Source organism: Mizuhopecten yessoensis, unplaced genomic scaffold, assembly GCF_002113885.1.
Source record: "Mizuhopecten yessoensis strain PY_sf001 unplaced genomic scaffold, ASM211388v2 scaffold2329, whole genome shotgun sequence".
NCBI classification, from domain to species: domain Eukaryota; kingdom Metazoa; phylum Mollusca; class Bivalvia; order Pectinida; family Pectinidae; genus Mizuhopecten; species Mizuhopecten yessoensis.
Window position 1 is genome coordinate 6,901,787 of NW_018404492.1, and position 20,935 is coordinate 6,922,721.

Here is a 20,935-nt window from a genome sequence, read left to right on the forward strand (position 1 = left end):
GTTATAACATTGGTAATAATTATCACTATAGTTCTAAAAGAGGTTTCCATTTTCTCCAACCTTTTTCAAACCGCTCTTTAATAAGCTCATTTTTACTGTTATTTACAAATTGTTGAACCAGGAAATGATCTTTGATAACATTGATGAGTGCATTGAGATTTAGGGAGTTGCTGAGACATCTAGTTTTGTAGATATAATGTTTAATGAGAATTAGAATTTCATTATCCACATGATTATAGTATTGTGTTATTATTCCAAAAAGAAAGGAGTCTTTGTTATAAGCAAAAGGAATTAGTAATAAGTCAAGCAGAGTTTCAAATCTCTGAAGTAAATTTTGCACCTCTTGACACTCAATGTATTCACGCCTGCTTCAAACCAAGTAGAATAAAAGACATATTTATTATATATTTTGATATCCTTATTGTACCACTCAGCAGTTTTCAAAATTGTTTCTTGTCAACTAATCTTCAGAATTTCAGAATTATTAAGTTTGTCCCTTGCTTTAAAAACATCTTTTCAAAATAAATTTGAACAATTGGATCCACATAACTTAATATATTCATTTCCACAATTATATAGCTTGAATAGATCCACCATTGTGTTCAAAATTAGACTCCATTTTTCATGTGAATGTACTACTCTCCTTATCCAGCCTAGCTTAAGAGAATCATAAAGGCACAAACATCAATCATCTTTAAACCCCCATCTATATAATTTTTAATCATCACCTCTTTCTTAATCTTATGACATTTGCCATTCCATACAAAATCAAATAATAATGTTTTCAACTGAGTAATATATTTTTCTGGTGGGTTTGGCAAAGTAATAAACAAATAGTTAAGTTGTGAAATCAACAATGACTTAATAACATGTATTTTGCCTATTAGAGTCAGATTCCGTCTATTCCAAATATTAATTAGGGCTTTAAGTTTTACAATTTGTTTTTTATCAAAATTCATTTTAGGAATTTCACTTAAATCCACACTGAAATCTATCCCCAAAAAGGTGAACTTTTCTTTTCCCCACTGTAAATTCATCTCTGGCAGGTAAGTCTGATCGCTGTATTTCCTCCTTCCTATCCAAATAACTTGTGTTTTGCTGGTGTTGATGTTTAAACCTGAAATGTTCGCATAGTTATTTAACTCTACAATTGACTCCCTGAGCGATCTCTCTGACCCATCAAGAAGCAACCCGGTGTCATCAGCATACTGAACATTCAAAATTGGTGTATTTTCAACCTTAATGCCCTTAATATAACTATTGTTTTTGTTTTTTTAAAGCTAAGACTTCAGCACATAGAATGAAAATATATGGAGAAATAGAGTCGCCTTGCCGGTATCCACGTTGAATATTAATAAATTTAGAAATATTGCCACCTTGATTGATTGATGCATTTACATTATTATGAAAAGTTTTGACCCATTTTCTTATATCTTCGCCAAAGTTAAGAAAGATACACTTATAATATTCCCAATGCCGGAAGAAAGTAGTCTTTCTCATGTTAAGGTCAACTGATAAACTTACTTCGTCATGTGATTGACTTGCAATGTCATATATCCGTGTACAATTTCATGTGTATCACTCCCATGATAGACACCACTGTCTTCCTCAGCTTGTCGAACGTTCATTTTTAAAAAGAAACGTGAGGTGTAACCAAGCGGGACGCTAGGGAATAGAAGGTAGTTAGTTAGAAGTAGAAAGATACATCTTGGTATTGACATCTAGAAGTTTAATATTTACATAGTGTTGGAGACTCTCGTAGATCGACGTATTCGATTTTAAAACAGTGCAAGTGCATTTGTTTCACGTCCTGCATATGTATTTCTGTGATACCTTCGTCGTTGTTAACCATATCTTGCAGCGCTGCTGGTGATACAAAACATATATCAAATATGGTATATAAATTGACTAATCTGTGTGTGTATTTTCATCAGTGTCGACTAACCTTGAATCCCTTCATTTATTGCTCGGTTTACGACTTCGATTATATAAGTAACAATAAATGAAATTGTGATATCGTTTAAGCATAATGTACCAGCTTTGTATTACAGAACTCTTCTTTTTCTCTTATAACCTTTAACATACGTTTCGTATTTGTTTTTTTGTTGTTTTTTTGTCATTAAATCACTGGTACATGTACATCGTAGGTTTGTTGATTGGAGAGGGTTTACTAAGTTGATGCGTTTAGATTTTATGTCTGTTTTCAACAGCTTGAACTTGTTTTTAAAGTTCTCAAACTTGTTTTCCAGCGATTGGAACCCCCGGCGAGATTCTCTTCATACATAACATAAGCCGGTACTGTGACGGTATCTATGAGTGTGTGGCGTCCAATGGAGTGGCGGAAGACGAGTCGAAAGAGATCAGAGTTGACGTACAATGTGAGTATCTCAGCAAAACATTGATGTCAGCTCTCTCAACATATACATTTATTCTGCACCAGAACAAAACAGCGCACAATATCTTAAATGAACTGAATCTGAAAATAGGTTTTCTTTTTCGTTGTTACGTTTTCTTAAGGCGTTAATATTTATGTTTTTGGAGTAGGGTTGTCTTTACTCAGAATACAAGAAATAGTTTATATGTGAGTAAACCAAGAACTGGAACAAAAAGGCTAAGTAAACCCAAACTATACCTAAACAAATCTGACACGGTCAATGCTTAGGTAGCGAAGCAACGCTTGTGGACGAATATTAAGTTTGAAAAATATTAAGTAAACATCACTCACTTCATACAATTCACATTCATGTTAAAAGAATCGACAAATTCAATATGCGTTGATAGTGAACAGCGTATCACAAGCTCGGTCCGTGCGATGAATGGACACTTAAGTATAAGTATGATGATATCATTTGGCAAAAAATATGTAAGCTTTGTCCGATAAATTTTCAAATTATCTCTCCTTTTCTTCTAAAACTTCTTTCTCTTTCTCAACTCCAATGTGTACAATTATGTTTTAGTATCACACTTGCTTCCACAAAAAAATACCTCTAATTTTAGATAAATGTAAGGTTATTGTCGAAAGAACTTAAACTAGATAGTAAACTTGTGTCAAATTCCTTTTTTGCGATACGATACGTTTAAATAAGAAGAGAGGTAAATTTCAGTTTGGTGTAAGTAATTGTAGATAAATTGCTCGTCCTTGATGTGTCATGTATTTGATCGATTGATTATGACGTCGTGAACGTGTAGGTATTGTCAACGTGGCAGCAGTGGAATAGGTTTTCTTTTTATCTATTGCCAGATCATCCGCCCAAATTCCATGGGTTTAAAACGTACATGTTCTTATGTTCTCTGCACCCCTGGAATAAGTAATGGCAAAATTGAAAGCACGTGCCTAGCCTTTTTGATTGTTTCAGGGTAAGAAACTGACCAATCACTTGGCTGATCCATTGTACCTGTCCTTTGACCATTACATGTACAAAGATGCCCCCATCCCCCTCTACTTCAAAACAGGCCAATTTTACCGTTATACTGCTACGCGATTCTTTTGATGTGCGTCCACAAATCTAACTAGTCTTCTAGTGTCACCCTAGCTGGTGCTCACCGAGCCTTGGATTTTGTCATAAAATATATCCAGGGGATGAAGGAACGTAAGTGAGGGTAACATCCGGAGTTCCGAGGATATTGCCAGCCTGGATTTTATCTAAATATCGTATGCGGTAAACGATTTGGATATTGTTGAGAGTCTTTTAGGTAAATACTTTGGTCTTGGTCAACTCTCTATTGCGGTAAATCCTAGGGACTATGTCAGATATTTCGGTGTCTCTATCTTGTGTTTATTTTGCAATTCTTCTGAATCATTACCCATATCATGTTCATATCGCATGACACTATCTCGCCCGATTTTACATGTGTGTATATATTACCGTTTTTGACATAGACATTCACATGTAGATGGAAACACCGTGTTATATCTAGGTTATTTCAATTGACCCAATCCAGTGATTTACATGTACTTCAAAGACAATTGCCTACGTAATATGCATGTCCCTATGATTTACCGCAAATGACATTTGACATAGCCCCAATGGATTAACCTTAAACCACTGAACAATGTAGCAATGATTTACTGGTAAAGACACTGGGCTTAGCCTAAAACATAGGCTAAAATGGTGAGTTAAAACAGCCCCGACGAGTAACGTCAAGGAACGTTGACAATGATTTCATGAATTTGTATTTTAGAAATTCGAATACAAAAAGGGAATAAAGATAAAACCAGTCACATTCCAAGAAGTTTGGATTGTTATTACTTAATGCTTGAACAAATATAAAGTATAAAAATAACTGTAATTGTTACTCTTAAAACCCGTAACATAACGTTTAACAACGGTCGTGGATTTCATCACGTTCTCTATTACCGACCTAGCGATTTCAGAGAGCGTAATTGAAATGCTCCTCGTTGATTTTAGTTTCATGTAATCGTGAACTCGACCAGAATCCTCGGTATTGGGTTCTATAGGTTATAATCGAATCAGCGCCAGCCAATCTTCTTAAAATTGCAGATAAATGTATATGTATAATTACAGTTCCTCGGGGAAATTAATGTTCTTGGTTTGTGACGTTTCGAGATGTTTAATGTTGGTATTACAAAATTGCAGCCTCTGTGGTAATGCTAGAGAAAGGGAGCAAAAACGTCTTAATCACAAAATTTTCAAGCCACATACAGGTTTCTTCAGATTCATTGCTGTTTCCGCATTGTCGTATTAACCAAAGAGACAGCAATGTCGATGAAGCCCGATAGCCTGTCTATGTGATGTATTGCGCAACACAGCTGGTTTGTCGATGTATCAAGGACGACAAATGAGGTGTTTTCATAAGATCAAAGCCTACCTACCATACAAAATAGGTAGCAATTGGACTGTAAAATTTTAAACCTTGATGAAATGACAGAATATCTTGTTTTGTTTTTGTTTGTGGCGGTAATGTCTGATCTGAGCCTTGTATGCGTACTCACGGGCTACGGCAAACAACGCACCTCTTAGTACAATTTCTATTTTCAAACCAAAAGTGTAAACTAGGTTTTTATTCTACACGTGACTGTTATTTCAGTATCTTACAGTGATTCTACACGTGACTGTTATTTCAGTATTTTATATGATTCTACACCTAACTGTTATTTCAGTATCTTACATGATTTTACACGTGATTGTTATTTCAGTAGCTTACATGATTCTACACGTGACTGTTATTTCAGTAGCTTACATGATTTAACACGTGATTGTTATTTCAGTATCTTACGTGATTCTACACGTAACTATTATTTCAGTATCTTACGTGATTCTACACGTGACTGTTATTTCAGTATCTTAAATAATTCTTCACGTGACTGCTATTTCAGTAGCTTACATGATTTTACACGTAACTGTTATTTCAGTATCTTACATGATTCTACACGTAACTGTTATTTCAGTATCTTACATGATTCTACACGTAACTGTTATTTCAGTATCTTACATGATTTTACACGTGATTACTATTTCAGTAGCTTACATGATTCTACACGTGACTGTTATTTCAGTATCTTACATGATTCTGCACGTAACTGTTATTTCAGTATCTTATATGATTCTACACGTGACCGTTATTTCAGTAGCTTACATGATTTTACACGTGATTGTTATTTCAGTAGCTTACATGATTCTACACGTAACTATTATTTCAGTATCTTACATGATTTTACACGTAACTGTTATTTCAGTATCTTACTTGATTCTACACGTGACTGTTATTTCAGTAGCTTACATGATTTTACACGTGATTGTTATTTCAGTATCTTACATGATTCTACACGTGATTGTTATTTCAGTAGCTTACATGATTCTACACGTGACTGTTATTTCAGTATCTTACATGATTCTACACGTGACTGTTATTTCAGTATCTTACATGATTCTACACGTGACTGTTATTTCAGTATCTTACATGATTCTACACGTGACTGTTATTTCAGTATCTTACATGATTCTACACGTGACTGTTATTTCAGTATCTTACATGATTCTACACGTGACTGTTATTTCAGTATCTTACATGATTCTACACGTGACTGTTATTTCAGTATCTTACATGATTCTACACGTGACTGTTATTTCAGTATCTTACATGATTCTACACGTGACTGTTATTTCAGTATCTTACGTGATTCTACACGTGACTGTTATTTCAGTATCTTACATGATTCTACACGTGACTGTTATTTCAGTATCTTACATGATTCTACACGTGACTGTTATTTCAGTATCTTACATGATTCTACACGTGACTGTTATTTCAGTATCTTACATGATTCTACACGTGACTGTTATTTCAGTATCTTACATGATTCTACACGTGACTGTTATTTCAGTATCTTACATGATTCTACACGTGACTGTTATTTCAGTATCTTACATGATTCTACACGTGACTGTTATTTCAGTATCTTACATGATTCTACACGTGACTGTTATTTCAGTATCTTACGTGATTCTACACGTGACTGTTATTTCAGTATCTTACATGATTCTACACATGACTGTTATTTCAGTATTTTACATGATTCTACACGTAACTGTTATTTCAGTATCTTACATGATTCTACACGTGACTGTTATTTCAGTATCTTACATGATTCTACACGTGACTGTTATTTCAGTATCTTACATGATTCTACACGTGACTGTTATTTCAGTATCTTACATGATTCTACACGTGACTGTTATTTCAGTATCTTACATGATTCTACACGTGACTGTTATTTCAGTATCTTACATGATTCTACACGTGACTGTTATTTCAGTATCTTACATGATTCTACACGTGACTGTTATTTCAGTATCTTACATGATTCTACACGTGACTGTTATTTCAGTATCTTACATGATTCTACACGTGACTGTTATTTCAGTATCTTACATGATTCTACACGTGACTGTTATTTCAGTATCTTACATGATTCTACACGTGACTGTTATTTCAGTATCTTACATGATTCTACACGTGACTGTTATTTCAGTATCTTACATGATTCTACACGTGACTGTTATTTCAGTATCTTACATGATTCTACACGTGACTGTTATTTCAGTATCTTACATGATTCTACACGTGACTGTTATTTCAGTATCTTACATGATTCTACACGTGACTGTTATTTCAGTATCTTACATGATTCTACACGTGACTGTTATTTCAGTATCTTACATGATTCTACACGTGACTGTTATTTCAGTATCTTACATGATTCTACACGTGACTGTTATTTCAGTATCTTACATGATTCTACACGTGACTGTTATTTCAGTATCTTACATGATTCTACACGTGACTGTTATTTCAGTATCTTACATGATTCTACACGTGACTGTTATTTCAGTATCTTACATGATTCTACACGTGACTGTTATTTCAGTATCTTACATGATTCTACACGTGACTGTTATTTCAGTATCTTACATGATTCTACACGTGACTGTTATTTCAGTATCTTACATGATTCTACACGTGACTGTTATTTCAGTATCTTACATGATTCTACACGTGACTGTTATTTCAGTATCTTACATGATTCTACACGTGACTGTTATTTCAGTATCTTACATGATTCTACACGTGACTGTTATTTCAGTATCTTACATGATTCTACACGTGACTGTTATTTCAGTATCTTACATGATTCTACACGTGACTGTTATTTCAGTATCTTACATGATTCTACACGTGACTGTTATTTCAGTATCTTACATGATTCTACACGTGACTGTTATTTCAGTATCTTACATGATTCTACACGTGACTGTTATTTCAGTATCTTACATGATTCTACACGTGACTGTTATTTCAGTATCTTACATGATTCTACACGTGACTGTTATTTCAGTATCTTACATGATTCTACACGTGACTGTTATTTCAGTATCTTACATGATTCTACACGTGACTGTTATTTCAGTATCTTACATGATTCTACACGTGACTGTTATTTCAGTATCTTACATGATTCTACACGTGACTGTTATTTCAGTATCTTACATGATTCTACACGTGACTGTTATTTCAGTATCTTACATGATTCTACACGTGACTGTTATTTCAGTATCTTACATGATTCTACACGTGACTGTTATTTCAGTAGCTTACATGATTTTACACGTGATTACTATTTCAGTAGCTTACATGATTTTACACGTGCCTGTTATTTCAGTATCTTACATGATTCTGCACGTAACTGTTATTTCAGTATCTTATATGATTCTACACGTGACCGTTATTTCAGTAGCTTGCATGATTTTACACGTGATTGTTATTTCAGTAGCTTACAAGATTCTACACGTGACTGTTATTTCAGTATTTTACATGATCTTACACGTGATTACTATTTCAGTAGCTCACATGATTTTACACGTGACTGTTATTTCAGTAGCTTACATGATTTTACACGTAACTATTATTTCAGTATCTTACTTGATTCTACTCGTGATTGTTATTTCAGTATCTTACATGATTCTCCACGTGATTGTTATTTCAGTATCTTACATTATTCTACACGTGATTGTTATTTCAGTAGCTTACCTGATTTTACACGTGATTGTTATTTCAGTAGCTTACATGATTCTACACGTAACTATTATTTCAGTATCTTACTTGATTCTACACGTGACCGTTATTTCAGTAGCTTACATGATTTTACACGTAACTATTATTTCAGTATCTTACTTGATTCTACACGTGATTGTTATTTCAGTATCTTACATGATTCTACACGTGACTGTTATTTCAGTATCTTACATGAATCTACACGTAACTGTTATTTCAGTATCTTTCTTGATTCTATACGTGACTGTTATTTCAGTATCTTAAATGATTCTACATGTGGCCGTTATTTCAGAACCTTACATAATTCTACACGTGACTGTTATTTCAGAAGCTTACATGATTCTGCACGTGACTGTTATTTCAGTATCTAACATGATTTTACACGTAACTGTTATTTCAGTATCTTACATGAATCTACACGTAACTGTTATTTCAGTATCTTTCTTGATTCTATACGTGACTGTTATTTCAGTATCTTAAATGATTCTACATGTGACCGTTATTTCAGAACCTTACATAATTCTACACGTGACTGTTATTTCAGAAGCTTACATGATTCTGCACGTGACTGTTATTTCAGTATCTAACATGATTTTACACGTAACTGTTATTTCAGTATCTTACTTGATTCTACACGTGACCGTTATTTCAGTAGCTTACATGATTTTACACGTGATTGTTATTTCAGTAGCTTACATGATTCTACACGTGACTATAATTTCAGTACCTTACATAATTTTACACGTGACTGTTATTTCAGTATCTTACATAATTCTACACGTGACTGTTATTTCAGTACTTTACATGATTTTACACGCGTGTCTGCCTAGGTTCCAACTCTGTGACTTTGATGATGTCTGCTATAATCTAAAACTTCTCCACTGTGTACGAAATATATTATGCTTCAACAGGCAACAGCTAGGCGACTGTCACTTAGCTTTCTTTCGGTTGTTGGTGGATGTAGTTTCTCCTGCTGTGACAGTTTAATTCTTGTGGACCCATTAATACCCAGCTCTGATGAATTGGCGCTTTATTATAATTCTCCTTATTTACGTTTACCCAGATTTAAAAGGCACGGTGGTTTTGAACAATTGTACATGTATGTAAAATAACTTATCCTTTAGTACAGTAGTTTATTACAGGTGAGTGCGAGATATACTGTATACAAAATGCACCGGGAACGCGGAAGGGGAATTTATCATAACAGCGAACAAAAGTAAGGGATATACTAAACATAGTAATCAAATGTTTAGGACGAAATTAACATCTTGCGAAAACGGATTTCATGGGTGTATGGCGAAAATTTGAATGGTCGAATCTTTCCCGCAATACAGTAAGCGTTTTGCATATACAGCACAGTCGTCAATTTGATTTCGTTGTGATTTGTCGTCTGATTAAAAAAAATAACACCAGTGAAATCAAATCTTACACTCCCCTGAAAAAAGTGTAAGTTTCTTATACCAATTGATTATATGATTTTGTTTTCTTCTTTTGTATAATGTTATTTGCTCTTTTGTCAGCCACTACACGTGTATGAAGTGACACATTTATATGCACATGCTCTCAGGTGTAAGTGGCGACATTGAAACAGTCTCGCATTTGTTGTACATACAAATGTGTAGTTTGTGACAATGCGTTACTGTTACGCCATTATTAAGTATTATCAATTGTCCATTCATCAAATGATTAAGCTTGTACATGTACAATGAATTTAGACATATTATAGAATGTATTTTACAATTTAGATGCCGGAATGAAAATATTTTACATAAGGATCATGTCACCTCTTTCTAGAAGGTTAAGAAGCATTGCTATGAATAAAGACATAACAACAGCTATCTGTATAAAAAAGCATTACAGACATATAGCTTAATATACATTGATAGTATCAATGTGGACTAAAGGTAAACTTCATTACTAAAGTGTCTTAAAGACATTGAGCTTAACCCGGAGCGCATTCCTAGTGAACCACACAGTTAACATGGAGTTACAACGGGGATCACTCCCTCGTCCAAACGTAGAGGTCTTAGGGAGTACTTTGTGTAACCTCTAGTCTACACACGACAGTAGACGACAGTGTGATACCTCAATAGGATAGGCAATTTATTGTTTTGTGGCGTGTAACTAATGGTTCTTCCATAATAATATCACAACGAATGACAGTTTTACTGAAAATGAAATGCAATGCACAAATATTTACACAATCTGTCTCTATATAATACATGTCTTTAATAACGTTCGCGGAATGTTATGATACATTCTCTGTTAAATAACGTACTGGATTAGTTTTTATCGTTTTAGTTATCAAAATGAAACATTTTACGCTTATAATTGTTCTCCATAAAGAGTTGTTTCTGTTTGTGCTTCATTAAAATGTCCCTCCCGATCGATCATGTACAATTGATTAGAACAAGCTGAAGAAAACTAAACAAGACTATAATAATGGCAATTTAGGGTTAATATTGATTTACCAGTACACTACATCCTACTTTTCAGAGACCAATATCGCTTCATCTTCGTATAAGATTCTATAGAAAAGTTGATACTTCAATATTGCTGCTACTGTTGTTCTGTGTAGTGTTTTCAACATTTTAGCGAGAGTACCTTTATTCGTTTTCAATTTTTCCTTCCTTGTCCGGCAGTGTCTGAAAACGCACCTTACCCACAACAAACAACATTTTCTTTATTTTATACGGTGTAATAAAGGAAAGGGGAATGAAAGAGCACACTATGTCTTTCCTTTTAATGGAACAAAAAGAAAAGATGACAGTGTAGATGTCTAAATACGATTTTAAATGCATCGGCAACGGTCTTGAAAATGATGCTGCCATTTATCCTGGCTGTGTACTTGTATTAGATATCATCACCAAACGGTATTACCATCCCCTTCGACTTTCATTGTAATTTCGCCTACAGCCTGTACTTATCTGTCACTGACGGAATGTGTTGGGGTGACAATTTCAACAGCTGTTTGTAACACAAACATAGCCCTAGACAATCAAAAGCACTGATGGTACTACAGGCGATGCATTGACTGAATCATTTCAATAGTTAATTAATTTCAAGCATTCCCTGATGTCTCCTTCAAGCATTTTAGTGATGCAGTTGTTTTCAAGTCTCGTCACTCAAGCTGATTTAAATTTCAAATCTCGTAATCTTACTTTCGCTCAAATAAACAATTTTGTTATATTTAGAAACTAATTTCATGTAAACAGTCCGATATAACTTGTACCTTGCTATGCCGTATAGAAAAGGTTTTGATTTTGACATATAAACGCATCCGTTTGAAACCTCTATACATTTGTAGATAAAAACGAATGTTTCCTACTTGCAGACAGCTAAATGATGACAATTTACGAGTACACAACTCTGTCAACGACAACATTATTCCCTCGAACTTCCCCTTCTTGTGTGTAAAGCCTTTATTACAATGCCAATTAAGTTCGTGGCGATACATTAACGCCGCATCATACCCATGTAAAGTACTAGTTCCAATGTTATTAACCAATTACAGAGGCAGTACATCTTTTATTCTGATGCTTCACAACTACACCCAAGGGTAGTTTAGTGAATGCGTTATTTAAATTTCTGTACAACGCTTTAAATACAAACGGAGAGCATCTAAACTCGACAAAAGGACCTGTCAATAACCGTTGTGTTAACTCACGAGTATATAACCTTACCCTTGGTAAAGTTATATTCTATAAGACCTAGTAGGTTAAATAAGTCCATTTCGATTGTTATATACTGAATATGTACAGTTGTGCAAAACAAGTTATTATTTCCGTGTATTGCTTTTATCTTGTTCTGTTTCCAAGTCAACTCATTATTAAACCAATTCGCAGTGATCGCCACTCTAACGTTGTGCTTATGATACGGGATATAGTTATCTAAGTATAAGTGTATACATGTGAATATATTAACATATTGATTGTGTATACATTGTATGACTTCTAGAATTATGCAATGACCGAAAAAGTTTAATAAAGTTATTCTCTGTGGGGTGTTTTCGATATTAAAATAGGACTGCGTACAGTTTGGATAGAACCCTACTGATGTTACGATAGTGTTTATAAATGTACATATATTCCCGTTATCTCAGTTTTAAAACTTTAAATGTCTTTGAGTTAATTGTGTGGTGTTACATACATAGCCTGTCTCACAACCTACATCATTTCTCTACATCAGTGCTGGACGCGATGTCAACTTAAAATTAATATTTGAAGCTTATACATAGATATCTTTACAATTGTAAACGGTTCCTAAAAGTAAAGCTGTATGTCTAATATTTACACTCTTGAAAAACATCGATATTCAACCGTACTCATGAAATATAAATGTTATCCAACGGAACGCCATTAAATATTCTCTTAATTGTTTTTCTTTTTACAGTCAAACCGGAAGTTCGACTGCTCACCAAACGAATGGGACATTACTTGGGGAAAGAAACCATTTTGAGCTGTGTGATATCAGCTTCACCCCAGGCTGAGGTTTTCTGGAGAAAAGGAGATAAAAAATTGGTAACAGAATATGGTAAATATCGGTCTGACGTATTCCACGACCGTCCGCATACACTGACCCTCAACCTACAGATCTACAACCTACAGAAAGAAGACTTCGGCAACTATACATGCGAGGCATCAAACAAGTTGGGAGGCGATACTGAAAACATGCTTTTATACGGTAAACATTATATATTTGATTTTGTCTTTAATATATTTTCAACGTTATTGAAGATTTTTTTTTATTTATTCACATAAAACAAAATCAGTAAGCTCCTCGACGTTTGGAGCTTGCGCAATAATAAAGCGTTACATTAGATACCTCACAGACGTAAATCTTGACATGTTTTGCACGCGTTCCTATTCTGCCTTGTCTTGCATCACGCATCCTGACATACCTTGTCACGTGCTCATGGTAAGGACAAACATTTTCTCAACTAGATAGTAAGTCGTTGTACAGGAAAGAAAACAGGAACTTGATCACACATAATCAAAAGCGTAAGAAGTTAAAAAGGTATTCGACAAATAAAATAAAATAAGAAAGGATGGAGGGGTGGGACTGCCGAGACCCCAAACGAAACGTTTTGTTTAGATACGCGCAAGGACGGATCCCGAAATGTTGGATGTCGTGTGTCTAGATGTAATTACAGTATACATTTGAAAGATTTTGCTTAAAATATGTCGTGGGGAAGCATAGTAAAATGGAACATTTTCCAGCATGATTAAAAAAAATATTGTCAGATGTAGCACGGCGATTTTTTTTTCCTTGTTCCGATTCTTGTTTGGATTTTCAAATGAAATTTAGAAACATTAACCTATGGAACCTTTATATTTTGATCATATTAACATATATTACCAAATTTTGAAGCAGCAATCACATGTGTGTGTAACGTTCATCTAATGGTGGACACTTTAGTCCCTGAGGGTTGCTGTAACTTTGAATGTCGGAGTTATCTTTTTTGAATAGTGGCAAGGTTCATGATATACACGCTTAACAGTTTATTTGATATGAAATTAACAAGTACTCTTCTAGGTTTTAAAAATCATGATCAAAGGATTTTACACAACTACTCCTCTGTTTCAACAGTAGTAACCAATGAGGTTATAGCAGGATGAGGTTATAGTAGGATGAGGTTATAGTAGGATGAGGTTATAGTAGGATGAGGTAATAGTAGGATGAAGTTATAGTAGGATGAAGTTATAGTAGGATGAGGTTATAGCAGGATGAGGTTATAGAAGGATGAGGTTATAGTAGGATGAGGGGTTATAGCAGGATGAGGTTATAGTAGGATGAGGTTATAGTAGGATGAGGTTATAGTAGGATGAGGTTATAGTAGGATGAGGGGTTATAGCAGGATGAGGTTATAGCAGGATGAGGTTATAGTAGGATGAGGTTATAGTAGGATGAGGTTATAGTAGGATGAGGGGTTATAGTAGGATGAGGTTATAGTAGGATGAGGTAATAGTAGAATGAGGGGTTATAGTAGGATGAGGTTATAGTAGGATGAGGGGTTATAGTAGGATGAGGGGTTATAGTAGGATGAAGGGTTATAGAAGGATGAGGTTATAGTAGGATTAGGTTATAGTAGGATGAGGTTATAGCAGGATGAGGTAATAGTAGGATGAGGTTATAGTAGGATTAGGTTTAGTAGGATGAGGTTATAGAAGGATGAGGTTATAGTAGGATGAGGCTATAGTAGGATGAGGTTATAGTAGGATGAAGTTATAGTAGGATGAGGGGTTATAGTAGGATGAGGTTATAGTAATAGTAAGATGAGGGGTAGGATGAGGTAATAGTAAGATGAGGGGTTATAGTAGGATGAGGTTATAGTAGGATGAGGTTATAGTAGGATGAAGTTATAGTAGGATGAGGGGTTATAGTAGGATGAGGGGTTATAGTAGGATGAGGTTATAGTAGAATGAGGGGTTATAGTAGGATGAGGTTATAGTAGGATTAGGTTATAGTAGAATGAGGGGTTATAGAAGGATGAGGTTATAGTAGGATTAGGTTATAGTAGGATGAGATTATAGTAGGATGAGGTTATAGTAGGATGAGGGGTTATAGTAGGATGAAGTTATAGTAGGATGAGGTTATAGTAGAATGAGGGGTTATAGAAGGATGAGGTTATAGTAAGATGAGGGGTTATAGAAGGATGAGGTTATAGTAGGATTAGGTTATTGTAGGATGAGATTATAGTAGGATGAGGTTATAGTAGGATGAGGTAATAGTAAGATGAGGGGTTATAGTAGGATGAAGTTATAGTAGGATGAGGTTATAGTAGGATGAGGTTATAGTAGAATGAGGGGTTATAGAAGGATGAGGTTATAGTAGGATGAGGGGTTATAGAAGGATGAGGTTATAGTAGGATTAGGTTATTGTAGGATGAGATTATAGTAGGATGAGGTTATAGTAGGATGAGGGGTTATAGTAGGATGATATTATAGTAGGATGATATTATAGTAGGATGAGGTTATAGTAGGATAAGGTTATAGTAGGATGAGGTTATAGTAGGATGAGGTAATAGTAAGATGAGGGGTTATAGTAGGATGAGGTTATAGTAGGATGAGATTATAGTAGGATGAGGTTACAGTAGGATGAAGTCATAGTAGGATGAGGTTATAGAAGGATGAGGTTATAGTAGGATGAGGTTATAGTAGGATGAGGTTATAGTAGGATGAGGGGTTATAGTAGGATGATGTTATAGTAGGATGAAATTATAGTGGGATAAGGTTATAGTTGGATCAAGGGTTATAGTAGGATGAGGTTATAGCAGGATGAGGGGTTATAGTAGGATGAGGGGTTATAGTAGGATGAGGTTATAGAAGGATGAGGTTATAGTAGGATGAGGTTATAGTTGGATCAGGGGTTATAGCAGGATGAGGTTATAGCAGGATGAGGTAATAGTCGGATGAGGTTATAGTAGGATTAGGTTATAATAGGATGAGGTTATAGAAGGATGAGGTTATAGTAGGATGAAGCAGCTGTATGATGCAGTTTGATACATTTTTGACTTACATTGTACTGTATCTATCACCTATGCTTAAAGGTGTAATGACCTATGCGTGAATTACGTTCATCTTGTAGGTAAAGAATACTGGATGGAATTGCAGACAAATGAAAGAACTCGCTGCAATCATTCTTTTCATTACTAATTATTGTTAGGATTATATTCTTGAAAGGAATAAATTGATCGAAGATTTAACTGTTTCATTAACGGATGACATCATGAAGATTGTTGATTAACAAACAAATTAAAAATAACTTGGTCTTCCTTGGTAAAGTGTGTGGTTACTTCCACGATTATGTGACTGGAAGAAAGAAGGCAATTGTCAAGGTTAGTTTCAATAAGGAGCGAAATGGTTGTTCAAAATGAAGAGATACAGTGATTATTAGAGTTATTGTGCCTAAAAAGAGATGTCTTTTGCAAGGGTTATCCTACATGAAGAGAGATTATTTTTGTTACATAGAGTTATGTTACATGAAAAATGGTCGACTTCTCCAAAACTCCGGCTTCAATAGAAGTATCCAGTGTCAGGGGTATCCGACTTAAATGGAGGTGTTTATTGTCTTAGTTTTGTTACTTGATGAGAGTAAGTCATTATCAGGTTTTCAGGAATATTTTGTCCGGCCGCAATTTTTTTAAACCGTTAAAGGGGAGACATACGTTTTTGTTCATAAAAACAAATCTGTAGTCCACATGGGTATGCTCTATGAATAAATGTGTGCGGTATTGTATTAAGGAAAACCGATTTAAATCAGTGTGGTATATTTAAAAAAAACAAAAAAAACGGTTACTGTGTTATTATCAGGAATATTTTGGCAAACTTCATGCCATTATCTAGGGTAGGGAACAAAACGATCTAGGTACAAATCGTTTACCGGGTCCATCTATACTGATTCTGTATCAGGACTTCAGACGTACAATGTACACTATATTGGAGGTGTTAATTGTCAGATGTATGCTATTTAGGGAGAGGTTTATTTTGGCATACCTATTGCCGTTATATAAGATAGGGAACAATACGACCTAGGTACAAATTGTTTACCGGGTCCATCTATACTGATTCTGTATCAGGACTTCAGACGTACAATGTACACTATATTGGAGGTGTTTATTGTCAGATGTATGCTATTTAGGGAGAGGTTTATTTTGGCATACCTATTGCCGTTATATAAGATAGGGAACAATACGACCTTGGTACAAACTGTTTACCGGGTCCTTCTATACTGATTCTGTATCAGGACTTCAGACGTACACTATATTGGAGGTGTTAGTCATCAGATGTATGCTATTTAGGGAGAGTTTATACTATTCTGGCATACCGAATGCTGTTAACTAGTGGACAGGCTTGTATAGACATAGCCTGTTGCCCAATTCCCATTGAATCAATTGATTTAATAAAATATTTTGAAATAAAATGAATTAGTGGACAGTACTGGCTTTAGTGCAGATTGCTCACTGGAGCCATATGCACTGATTCTGCATCAGGATTTCAGCCGCACACTCTTTTTTTTATATATTTCTCGAGAGCGTTAGTTCACCTTTTATTTCGCTAACACAATTATAACCTAACTTTAATTTACACATTTCCTTCAAAAGATTTTCGGTTAATTTAATTTGCGCAGAACTTGAAACAAAATCAATGTCAATATACCATTGACTGTTTTAATGTCAACTGAAGTCTAATCAAATCATTCTACAATATCACCAAATCGACTAACCGTCAATTTTCCCGAAACTTCCGGTTTAAGGTCCCCCCGAGTGATTTATTGTTCCTCATAAAACACGTACTTGATATGGTGCTGGGTTTCATAAATGAATGAAATACCTTACGTTCCAGCTGACATTTCCTATATTCAAGTAGAAAGTGAAGAACTGAAGACCTGTTGCGATAAAGGACTACAGGACACAGGTTCAGAAAAGTCATGTGACATTTGTTGTCAATCCTGATTGACGTTTAATGACCATTTAGAAACAAATAAATGAAAGCCGAAGAGCTAGTGATGGTTGAACGAAAGGCTAGTGATGAGAATTTTGTTAGTGAAGGACTAGAGATGAAAAATGGTCTAGTGAAGGACTTGTGATGAAAAAATGGTTTTGTTTAGAGATGGTTATGATAAATGGTTTAGTGAAGGGCTAGTCATGAGAAAGCGTTTGAGTGAAGGTCGAGTGATGGTAAATTGATTAATGAAGGACTAGTCATGAAAAAACCGTTTGAGTGAAGGGAAAGTGATGATAAGTTGATTAATGAATTTATAGTCATGATAAAACGTTTGAGTGAAGGGCTAGCGGTGATAAGCTGATAAATGAATTACTAGTCATGAGAAATGGTTTAATGAAGGGATGGAACGGGGAAAATATGACTCACATAAAGCATTTTATTCACACAGGGACTGACACTTTTCAACGGTTTTATAATTTGAGTTGTCAGTATATTCTTTCTTCTAACCAAATTGAATGGTTCGATTTATTACCGTTCCATTTCAACCCCCTCCCCACCCATTCTCCCTATCCCAAACGTTTCGTTTTGTTCCTTTCTGGGCCTTCACTATGCGTTAGGAGTATCAACACATGCTAAAACTGATATCCCTCAACATCAGTAAACAGGTATTATACATGTATCCTACACATCAGGCGAAATCCAATTGCATACTGCAAGAGCTACTTGGCCTAGTCATGCGTAAAATATTATTTGTGGATAAACACTGTACAGCAGAGTAGACGATTTACCAGACCCCATTTCGTTCTAAGTAGGAAAATAATTTCCGTTTTATTTTAGTTAGGCCCTTTTGCATGCCATTTTCGTTGCGTTTACAAATAGTTATATTTCGTTATCACTCCATTCCGTTTGTCAACTGAAATGCTGACATCCCTGTAAACGCGCTACATATAACTAAAATTTAACTGGTAGGGGATGAGCATGTTAATTGATAAAAAGGAACAGAATTCAGGAGACCTTTGACCTACTTGAAAGTTCCAATGTATAGGCAAATTTTGAGGATTACACCTTATATATGTAGGTCTGTGAAATACATTGTAAATGCTTATAAACGTAAATATTTTTTTTGCATATTTTGTTTAAATGAATAACAGATTTTAAGTTAGTAGCAGTCAAATTGTCGCATTTATATTCTGTTAATAGGACAATGTTGAAAGTAACAAAAAAGTAGGTTGAAAGGCAAAAATCGGAAGCTAAGCACAAACGTAAGAATAAATTGTGACAAATTGATGGCAAGTAAATGTACGTTTGTCTTTATTTTACAGAATATCCAGTACGAAGGGCAGAGGTTCCCACGAGCACGCTTCCACCAGGAAAAGCGAACATCCGCGGAGGTAGTGGAGCGGGTACGACCACGACTTTCCCACGTTTTAATAACCAAATCACAGCATATAATAAGTTCAATCGAAACGGTATGTAACACACACAGTCCAAAGTCACACTAGTAGATAGGACAGCTTAATTTATCGTTAGTCCAATATAATAAAAAAAAGAAACTATTTTTCTGGTGAGAAAGTATAATTTCATGAAAAACGTAAATAATTGCTCATTAAAAAAGAACTGTTGTTCAAATATACCGATTGCGTTACCTCAAAGACATACATACATAAACTTAGTTATCCCAATAAAAGTAAACACATTTGTGTTGCTATGAATGCCAAACGTGTGTTGTGTAATCAACTAAATGACATGTTTGTATATATCTATATAGGTATTAAAACATGTATACTAATAAAACAATTGCTCTTGCTTTTGTAATATCAAACTGTTTATTTTAGGCGTACTTAGCTATTATGGTAATTATTTTACCCTTACTACATATAGAGAACTATGTAATAACTTCTGTATTGACCTTGAAACTATCCATGCCGTATTAATGTCACTGAAACAATTTGCTGGAATAAACATGATTTGGAAAGAAAATCACCTATTAGTACACTGGGTGCCGGTAAAGCAAAGCTTTAGATGCGTTATGTAACATCTCTTTAGGATTGACCTGCATTTTGAAAATTAAACGAACATATTCTATGGTGCGTGTTAGCGCTCCATAAATAATATGTCCGTTGCCAACATCGTTCATACTACCGTATACGCCGTCAAAATGCAGGTCAATCCTTATATTTACATAATAAATAACGTTTAAATGCTATACAAAGAAAAAAACATTCGAAGCGGGTTGATACGATGGTAACTACGTAAGCCGTGGTTGCTACGATAATATAGTTCCAGTGAATCTACATCGATATATTGGTAAATTTAGAAAACATTTTTTATTCATTCATTCATAACGGTCGTTATGTACACGCATTGACACACTGCTCTGGTAGTGACGCGGTCGAACATCGCAAAAGGAAGCCGCTATTATTTTCTTTACCGTCAAAGAATTTTGAATGTGCATCCATTGAATAAGAAGTTTGTCAGCAACCCTTTCTTGCATAATCAAACATAATGGATCTCAAATATGTTCCAATTTTCTAGATGTTGAAGGAACCAAAACAAATTGACATCGAACAGTAATCGCGCTGGTGCATGAACGGCGCCATATTTGAAAAATATATCAATCCGCCGAATCTTTTTTCATTGCGTTGTTTACTTACCTGAAAAGGGGGAGAGGTGTAAATATATACATATGTACAACTGTGCAATACACTTAATGTTTTAAGGTGCATAGCGGTATTAAAGCTTAGAAAATAAAACAGGTAATCAAACTAGTTACAGGTGACACTATTAAACTATAATATACACTTTTGCTATACTGGTTGATTGCAGAGCTGGATGAAATTAGTGTGAAATCAGTTAAAAGTATGACATAATAACATAATGAAATAAGTTGACAATAAACCTGGAGACTGGAATAT

General features: G+C 34.8%; 1 protein-coding gene across 2 annotated transcripts in view; it reads left to right on the forward strand.

Moving 5' to 3' along the window:
• The window catches only part of LOC110445698 (opioid-binding protein/cell adhesion molecule-like), a 149,232-nt gene that overhangs the window by 120,803 nt on the left and 7,494 nt on the right, over positions 1 to 20,935 (forward strand). Inside the window, exons 5-7 of one of the 2 annotated variants that reach the window (XM_021490471.1) lie at positions 2,250 to 2,378; positions 12,967 to 13,257; positions 19,343 to 19,423. In XM_021490471.1, coding sequence (XP_021346146.1) covers positions 2,250 to 2,378; positions 12,967 to 13,257; positions 19,343 to 19,423 — 501 coding nt within the window. Of the gene's footprint in view, positions 1 to 2,249; positions 2,379 to 12,966; positions 13,258 to 19,342; positions 19,490 to 20,935 lie in introns of both variants that reach the window. The other variant, XM_021490470.1, reaches the window with a different exon arrangement.